Source organism: Cystoisospora suis, assembly GCF_002600585.1.
Source record: "Cystoisospora suis strain Wien I chromosome Unknown contig_4656, whole genome shotgun sequence".
Classification (NCBI taxonomy): domain Eukaryota; phylum Apicomplexa; class Conoidasida; order Eucoccidiorida; family Sarcocystidae; genus Cystoisospora; species Cystoisospora suis.
The window spans coordinates 1-9,392 of record NW_027157448.1 but is presented as its reverse complement, the minus strand read 5'-3'; the positions used below and the strand labels follow the sequence as shown (position 1 = coordinate 9,392).

General features: G+C 50.6%; 2 protein-coding genes across 2 annotated transcripts; both read right to left on the bottom strand.

Moving 5' to 3' along the window:
* Positions 1-2: 2 nt before the first annotated feature.
* CSUI_008353 (atpase histidine kinase dna gyrase b hsp90 domain-containing protein) lies at positions 3-7,795 on the bottom strand (the record flags this gene model as incomplete). Its single annotated transcript, XM_068068487.1, has 2 exons — positions 1,657-7,795; positions 3-988 (listed from the first exon to the last, which is right to left on the bottom strand). Coding segments are annotated over exons 1-2 (3,492 nt in total), but the record flags the coding sequence as incomplete, so codon positions are not given.
* Positions 7,796-9,051: 1,256 nt separating this feature from the next.
* CSUI_008352 (uncharacterized protein) lies at positions 9,052-9,382 on the bottom strand (the record flags this gene model as incomplete). The annotated part of the gene is made up of 1 exon (XM_068068486.1): positions 9,052-9,382. A coding segment is annotated over exon 1 (129 nt), but the record flags the coding sequence as incomplete, so codon positions are not given.
* Positions 9,383-9,392: the final 10 nt, after the last annotated feature.

Sequence of the window (9,392 nt, the reverse complement as noted above, 5' to 3'; positions counted from 1 at the left end):
CGAAAGTGAGGTGTCTCTACTCCTAAGCCGATGTCTGGCCGCCTTCCCCCTGATGTATGAGAAGTCGTGTCATCATGGAAACGATTGTCGTGGTGATCATCATTGAAGCTTGTCATGTCATGGAGTTGGTTTTGTTTCTGTTTCTTTGTTTCATCATTGGAGGAAAGTAAAGGGGCAACCCCGTCAGCGTCGTCATCATCCTTCCCTCGATTGGCGCCGCGAGTATTTTGCTGAAGAAGATGACGACGACGAGCTCTTTCCTCATGCCATCTCTCGACTGATGCTCTCATGGCATTCTTCAAGAGTTCAAATACTCCACTATATGCATAAGATATGAAACAAGGAAAACGGACCGTCATTGGGAGTGGTGTACTAGATGAGGAATGACAAGACGACTCCCCTGGATGAGTCCTCCCACTATCATTCAGATTCCTACTGTCTACCTTTGAAGTCCCACCCCCGCCACTTCTTGATGACGAAAAGAAAGAAGAGGACATATATCTGCTATTCTCTCTGTTTGATAAGCTCCCACCCCCGCCTGCTCCCCTTAATCCTCCTCCCTGTTGGCTCTGGCACCCAGTTGTCGTTAAACAGTTGACCTTGATACGGTTACTGGAGATCCCTGGCATAGCTTCCATCGATAAAACGACGTCTGCCCCCCCGCTCTTCGGATAAGGGATGAGAACAGGAGAGGAAGGTCCCCCAGAAGAAGAAGAACAAGCATGACCCAAAGAGCTGCTGCTGTTTACCTCCTCTCTCACAGGGTAAGAGAAGGGGGACCATCCAACTGACGAAGGTCTTTCAGTATGAGATGCCTTATCAAGAAAGACTCGTAGATCCTCATCAATAGAACTGGCTTCCGAACAATAGACCTCGACTGGAGCAGCGGTCCCCATATGATGTAATGACAGCTCCTGAGCATCAAGAGCTGCCTGACACACGAGCTGTTCCATTGGGATATGCTTATTCAAAATAGCCCCACAGTCATCTGACAGAAAGAAAGGACAAGTAACAAACATGGAGAGAGACACACGGAGAGGGACAAAGGAAGAAGACCAGTAGGAGGAGAATGACTGATGGTGAAGGTCGAGAATAAAGAAAAGAGTAGTCATCGTCGTCACTGAGGTGAAGTACAGTGTACATGGCCATCTGTCGTGTGTACACCTGAGACATTCTCCAAAGTTCTGCGAGAAACTTCAATGAGAGTCTGTATGCGCTATTCCCACTGCACCGAAAGACGCACAGAGAATATAAAGAAAACACCTTGCTAGAGATGTATATAAAGGACACGTTTTTGTATATCGCGCAGATCAAGTATCTCTCCCCTGTCCCTTCCTCTCCAGAAGTTCTGACAAAGGAGAAATCTGGGATCGAAGACACACTCTATCTATCCTATATCCCCGCCCGGCTGGCTGCCATGTATCCCCCTATCTTTACCCTACCCCCGATCTAACTATCCTTCAATCAACATATCTATGTGAAGTAGATTTACACATGGTTACTCTCTCTCACTCCTTCGATTGTCTAAGGCCTAAGCTCGATTCATCCAGTCGTGTGTGGGTCTCCTTACGTAACAGACACGCAGAGATATATATCCAGAGAGAAAAGATAGATAGTTCGATCATTTTTGCCGAGCCGAGAGGCGTGCATACTTACCTCCGTCAACCGACTGAAGAAAATGCTCGCGCTGGAGCTCAGCGGCTACTCTACAGCTTAGAAAGGCATGTAGAAAATGATCCACAAACGACTGGATCTTCTCTTGTTTCATTGCCTTGACTTCATCACGTCCATCCTCTGCAGTATCTCTGAAACTCGCACGCTGTTTTCCTACTTCCTTTCTCGTCAACTCCTCCTCTTCATCGCTGTCTTCCTCATCCTTCCTTCTCTTTTCTTTGGGTGAAAGCGAAATCTCCCTAGCACCGCTATTATTCTTCTCCTCCGTAAAAGCTGCTGCACTCTGTCGCATAAGAACCTCTGCTAGTTGGACAATCCCGGCCACGAGATTTGGTCCGACGCGAGCTTGCAGCATCTTCACTGTCTTGAGTTTCTCAGCTAGACTTGCAAGTGTATGGCTGTTCCCCCCTGAACACTCCGAAGCGAGATCATCCTCAGGGATCTTATCATGACTTTCTACCTTAGTCTTGATTCCCCCTTTTCCTCTTCCTTCCTGTTCACGTGTATAGCTACCATCACTATACCACTCTTCTTCCTCTTCTTCTCTTGCCTTCTGTCTTCGATAGACGAGACCTTCCCTTTTCAACTGTACGAGTGCTTCGTCACTCCCACTGTTGGCAATCTCATAACTCTTCTCATAAATCTCTCGGACCGTTGCTAAGTATGTACACTGTACATACAGCTCTGGTCCAACGACAGTACGTAAGGCATCCAGCTGTTGAATTCTCTGTAAGTAACGAACGGGAAGGATTTGAACGGCTAATTCAGCTACTTCATAGATATCATCGAGCTGAAGAAGCTGAGCGAGATATGGAGCAGGAGGACTTGGAAAGAGACCTTCGGCAGCAGGATCTCCTTCCCCAGGAAGAGGCTGAATGATACAGGTGTCTTCCTTAATCTCTGAAGATAAAGACGAATGATCTTCAATCCCTGATGCGATCAAATGACCTTCCTCTATGGCAGGAACGTCTCCCCGAACACCATCTTCCTCTACGTGCGACAAGACATCCCCGCCTACAACTCGGGGTGTATCTACAGAATCGACACCTGCACAGATGCCCCGATCTGGACTTGAAGCTGTTTCGTCACTATAGAATCCTTGAGAGATGACCGTCCCATCCTCTTCACACACCATACATAGGGCAGCTGGCACACTACTTACACGGCTCAGCATCTGAGGACCATCCTTCCGGGCATGCTCTTCTTCCTCTTCCTCTTTTCTCAAGTCCCTCGCATCTGCGACTTCACCTGCATCACCATCACAGTTCATCTTATTATTGAAGTCGTCTATTAGAGCCACACCCTCATGTCGTAACGACTTCTTCTCTTCTTTCCTTTCTTCAAGATGACGATGACCATGATGAGAATGAGACTCCGAAGACCGACGGCGGAAACCCAGTTGACCCGAAGTCCACTGTAGTTCCATCATTCTCTTCGTTGGGACGCATTCCGATGGTGCGGCTAAGACTTGAGCTGAATACGAACGACGATGAAAAAGTCCTTTACTCGGAGAACTTCCATCCTGGCCGTGAGTCTCTTTTAGATCTCTTGTTAACAGGCCAGAAAAAGGATATGAGGGAGACCACCGCATCTCACAGAGTGAGGACGAGTGAATCGTCCGTGGAGAATGACAGCCCACCCGTGTGCTCACGACGGCATCAGACGAAGAAGACGAAAAAGAGGAGGTTTCCCTACCCGAAACATCTTTGTTGACTACAAACAATTTCACTGTCGACTGTGAATATCTCAGCCTCTCTCTTTCTTGTGCTATGGCTGCGCCATCCCTACACCCTACAGATGCAACAGAGCGATTACGATCACCCTTATAACCCTCATGCTCCTCCACCCTCACAATGTCCCCTCGTCCCTCATCATCGTGTCGCTCTGGACCTTCCCAATCAAAGGGGCGACGATTCCCTTCAGATTCATGGTTGGTGCTACGCATCCATTGTTGTTCCGCCACATCTTCTTCTTCCTTCGAAGTGCAAGAAGAAGTACAGAATGATCTTACACCCCGTGACGGTAACACCATACTATTCTGCAGAAGCTGAGCTTGTGTGAAGTAGATGAAAGGCTCATCGCTCCCACCACCTCCACTGACACCAGGAATAAGAGAAGGAGCAGGAACTGAACCTGTAGACAACATCTCGTTGTTCTTTCTCTTTCCCTTGAGGAAACACCCGGGGCAGGACTCTTGGGGAAAATCATCGAAGCTTTGACACTGATATAATAAGTCCGGACAACTTCTCCGTCCACCCGCATGATAATAATAGGAAGGGAGAGAGAAACGAGCCGCGGCGGTTTCTCCTCTACCTTGGAGAAAAGACTGTTTGGTGGCTAGCGGCAGTGTAGTAGTCATTGTAGTAAGACTAGTGGTATTTTGATCGCTACACGGGATAGGCATGGATGATGGACGACATCTCTTGAAAGCACCTCCCCCGGGTGAAACAAACGAGCGGCAACGAAGATAGGAACCAATACCAAACATCTCGGGACCCCCTTCAGGGCTATCTTGGGAAAAAAAAACGATACGGTGAATTGATGAATGAGGATGGTGAAGACGACGTCGCTCTCCCGCAGCAGCCGTACGACGGAGAAGAAGATACCGAGGAAGAGGTGATCGTAATGACTGTGGAGAACTGCAGATTCTTCATTCAAAGAAGCAAAAAAGAAGAGAAGGGGGGAGGGGATGGTTGATAAGGTTTGGATGGATTACGAAGAAGACAAACTCCAAGACACATCAATCATTCAAATCTCCCATGACTCCCCAAGCTGGGGATTCCGTCAGCATTTACAACGGTGAGAAGACGACTGTTCATCTTCACCTAGCATCAGTTCAACTTCCCGTCTCAGAAGACAGAAAGGGGGCGCCTGATCTGACTACTCTCCACCTCCTTTCTTCCCCTTGCTGCTATCGTAATCCTCGTTGTCGTTGTTGCATGCGAATGGTCGTCTTCTTACTTGAGAATGCAGAAATGAAAAGAAACGGACGCACACGCTGCTACTGCCGGAGTAATGACACAAAGGAAGAGCGGCCGCCGACAACCACAAGAAAGGAGGGAGGGATGACACTATCTAATGAAGAGGAACATTGAAGAACAGAGACGAGAATCTCCCTCAAACGAGCAAAGAAGAATCAACATGATAGAGAGCCATTCAGCAGAGGACGCAGAAGCAATCTTCGAAACTCAATCATTCAAATAAGACACCTCCATGACAAGCTTACGAACTGTAGATCGAAACACTACTACCGACCCACCAAAGACTGCACTTTCAGAGACAACTTACAGACACTCTGCCAGCACATGGCACATTGCTCGATGAACAGCAAGCAAGTCTGTATTGATGATGACGATGACTTCCACCCAAAGAAAAATCACCTTGACAAAAAAAACAATCTTCCAAAAAAGGAAAGGGAAAGAAAGATCTTGAACGAACTGAACCTTTCCTTTCTATCAATGTGTTCTCTCTACACAACCAGCGAACGGGGAGGATGAATCCGAGCGCTAAAATGATGGATAGAAGCTCACGAGTCAGTAACTAGCGACAAGTCCACTTCATAAGCAACAAACAGGCAAAGTTCTTTCACCACCGACCGGCCACGAATAAGCTGCACTGTTAGTCTCCCGCTCCTCTATATATATGGAATGAAGACAGAGTATGTAACTAACTGGAAAGTAAACTCCCATCAGATTTTCGCAGCACACAGCGTCAAAACCCAAGGGCGCGAGAAGATTCGCAGCCAGTCTCAAGAAGAAAAGTGAAAAGTGAAGAAAACTCTCCGCCCCCCTTGTTTACAACAAGAATTCAGAGGTCCACGGAAACTCATACATTTCAACACCGCTCGAGACTTACTCTACAACAAGCATGCAAGTAGGGGACCGCACGTGCTAACAACAACCCCAGTGATCTCATGCTGCTATCTGTACTGGGACTAGACACGAGACATGACTATCACCTCGAAACAAACAGCGTCTACAGTAGGAAAAAAGGACGATGAAAGAAACTCGTTTCAGGCAAGCTCAAGAGAAGAGACGTCCCGCGACCGCCGACTGATCCTCAGGTTCATGCAGAGACGAAAAAAGATCTACTGCAAGTATTCGCCTTTTACACATCGTGTGATCGAGTCTAGTCCTCCCGAGAAAAGATCGTAAGACCCGGACATGCGAAGAAGACACACACACGCCTGGAATAAAACCGAAGAGGTGAAAGCTGCTTCCGAACCCGAGACAGGCGGATCCTTCAGTGGCTATTCACACAGCCCCGGCTGCTTTCGCGGCCGGGGCGGCGGCGAAGAGAGAGGATTCTCCATCTTCAAGTAAGATGGCAGTAGACACCGGCCGACTGGGAAAAAAGACTGAATATGAGCAGGCGCAAAATTGCCAGACCGACTTGACTCCTACGAAAGAAAAAAATAAGTCTGCCCTCAAACCAGAGTGAAGTCAGGTGACGGCCGGCGGCTATATTGAGACACAAGCGCGATATCCGAGGTGGAGACGGAGTGGAGACTGTCAGGTTAAGAGCCTACAAATGCAGACGCTTGACTTTGCGGTTTCCACGCCCGAGGAGTCGAGGCTCTTAGCCGTCCGCTTGGAGAATGGAGATGCCAACGATAATCGTGAAAAATCCAAGTCTTCTTCGGGAGGCGGCGCACGCGCCGTAACTGCGGTGATTGAGACAAGGACAGCCAGTGACGGACGGCTGGAAAATGATGTACAATTACTGCTGTTAGGCTGTCATCATGAGCTCGAACGCGTCTACAGAAAAGTCGGAATCCACCACATGATGCGATTGAGTATGCGCGAATGATTTGTCGCTGTTGCGGCTGGCGTTCAACGAGACGCCAAGGAAGGCCGCCCTGCGGGGGCGGCAACGGCGGCAGCTCGTTGCAGGCAACTCCGTCATTTTCTTGATCTGGAGCGACGTTTAAAGTTCTCAGCAATGCTGAAGCATCAAAGGAAGTCGATAAAATAGTCTTGTCTAAGTCTGGCCGGCGCCCTTTCGAAGCTACGCCGAAAGCTGTTGTTCGGAATGACTCCTAGTCGTGAAGTGTCCCAGTGTGAAGGAGATTCCGAGTGGCTCGGAGAATGGAAAGCATAAGCAAGTAAAAAGAAAAAACGGACAGGCCAGCAGCTTCGAGCGACAAATATGAAAGACACTTGTTACAGGTGGAGGCACCCGCCCTACTACCCTACTACGCGCAATCCGGTGACGCAGCCGAGTGTCAGGCTGGGTGTCGTTTATCGGTCTTGAGAGCAATAGCAAACAGCTCAGGATTTCTGGCCGCTTTACAACGCAGATAAAAATTCCTTAGCTTCTCAGGAAGAAAGTAGAAACGAACGTGCCAGCAATTCGACCTCACCGCCGAGAAGACCAGTGACAGCGGGCCCGGGTTGGTGCGGGATTAGGCGAGGAGAAAAAATCACGGTTCGCCTCTACCAGTGACTGCCGGTCTCAGCGTCGAAGATGCATGTAAGGAACGTACGTTACTGGAAAAAGTAAAAGTGGCGCTGTTGGGTCTAAGTTCTTTGGTGCTGCGCGGTTGCTTTCTGTTTGCTGACAACCGAAGGACTGGCGCAGCCTGGAGCGTCCCCGATCCCAACGACCGGCGTTTCTAGTTCGCCGACCCGCCTGGCCGGCGCGCCAGTCTTCATGCAACATCAGTTACACTCTGGGAAATTTTTCTCCTGCTTCAGTTTATTTCACGGCTTTACCCGGTCGGCTCCATGCCTTCAACACAAACAGAAGCTGCTAGCCACGCAGGGCTCATTCGGCAAAAGCTGCCGACACCCGCCCTGTTCTTGGGCGTTCCGGGCGATGGCCACGGGTGCATAGCAAACCCGCTTACTTGTCGACAGCATTCGTCACCGGACAAGTGTTGTCCCCGGGATCAATCCGACAGACTGCATGGCACAAGCGTTCACGGAACGCGACACTGGAGAGCCCTGTAGAGGCCTCCGGACAGGCGGTAGCGGTAGCGCGACGAATCCAGGTGCCACGGGAAGGGGAGCGGGGACTCATGAACAACGGGAAGAATCCTACGGACACCCGCTACTTGGGGAAACAGATCGGAGAAGCAAAATAAAGTCTGTCACCCTAGCAACACGCGGGACTGCCCGCATAAGGTAGACAGCCCTGGAGAAGAAAGCAGAGATGTCCGGAGTCGGGAGATCCGCCTCGACAGCCGTTTACTATCATTGCGTGACAAAATCACGAACAGCTGACGGTATGGAATCATCAGTGCTATCCCCATCGGCTCTCGCGAACTACCCCCGTTGTCACGGGGGTCGGGAGCAACCAAGGGGTGGTCATTATCAATCTCTCTTGGCGTCGACGCCAACTGCGCACTGTCGGAGGTGAGAAAACGATGCTGTGCGCTCAGTACGTACGAAGGCGGGCGGCTGCGATACTTGGAGCACACCGCGTGACGCTATCCGACCCCGAGACGCGAGGGAGGCAGCCGAAAGAACACGGAGTTTTCTCACCGCCTCCACTGTGTTGTTTTATTGTGTCGGACAACACTGCAGACGCGGTCAGAATGTGTGCGGGGGGTGTCCGAGGCCCGCGTACGCGGGGTAGTCTTTATCAGGACCAGACTTTGCCAGCAAACGGACGCCGATAGGAAAGTTTCTTGTGGCTGCACGTCGGACCTTCCTATGGGCGGACGTACATGGGTGTGCCAGGCAGCCCGTGTTTCAGAGGTGCTTCGCAGCACTCAGTGGCGGCACCAGCGTCACCGCCTCCAGAAGCAATGCGGCAAGCATTCGTGACCGATCCAAACCTGCGTGGCGTTTGAGAGGCTCATGCAGCGAGTGAGCGAGCGGGGCCCAGACACTAATTATGCGCTACTTGAGTCCGTGACCCCTCCGGTGATCGCCGTCTGTTCTAGACTCTCGGTGGCTTGACGGGGAACGGGTAGTTCTACCGCAACCATGCACATATAGTCGTATGATGCGCTACTGAGTCTGTGCCCGTCTCGTGCTCTTCTGCAAGACGGGACTCTCAGGTGGCGTGGGCGACGCGACGTTCTCCTAGCGTCTCGAAGTCTGGTTCCTCCAACTTAAAAATAGCAGTAACAGGGACTAAAAAGTGGCGGGGTTCTCGGGTCGCCGCACCGGACCCCTGGGTTGCGGAGCTTCGGTGTCCCCCAGCCGGAACCACTAAACCTGCTTTCCTGGCTTTCTCAAGGGCAGTCTGACACGGTACAGATGACTCGCCAGGCAGCCTGGCGCCGCGGTGACGAAGCTCCGAGGTGGTGAACCGGCGGCGTAGCCCCATTTCGCACTTTGAGTCTGTCCGTCCTCAGTGACTTCTCCAGCCGGCAGAAGACAAATTTTTTCAACCGCGTCTGTCGTGCTCCTATGGCAGTTGGATTAGCCCGGTGCGAAGTCGGCTCGGATTCGGCAGGAAAAAAATTTGACAGAATCTTCGGCTTACGCGTATGGACAAGAAACTGAGAAGACTGTCAAACGTTTCGGTGTTCTGAGCGTACCCATATCGCTGCATGCAATGGACACCCAGAAGCAAACAAACCGCTATCTGTCGGCGCTTCTGTTGTAACAGTATTAACGTCACTAAGACTGGCAACCAAAGAACTTCAACTACTGCAAAGACTCATCGCGAAACGGAAAAATGCTATCGACTTTTCCTGACAATCCGACCCCTCAAAAGGCTTTGTCTGCGCAGCCGGCACTAGAGTAGCGGGAGTCTGAAGTATT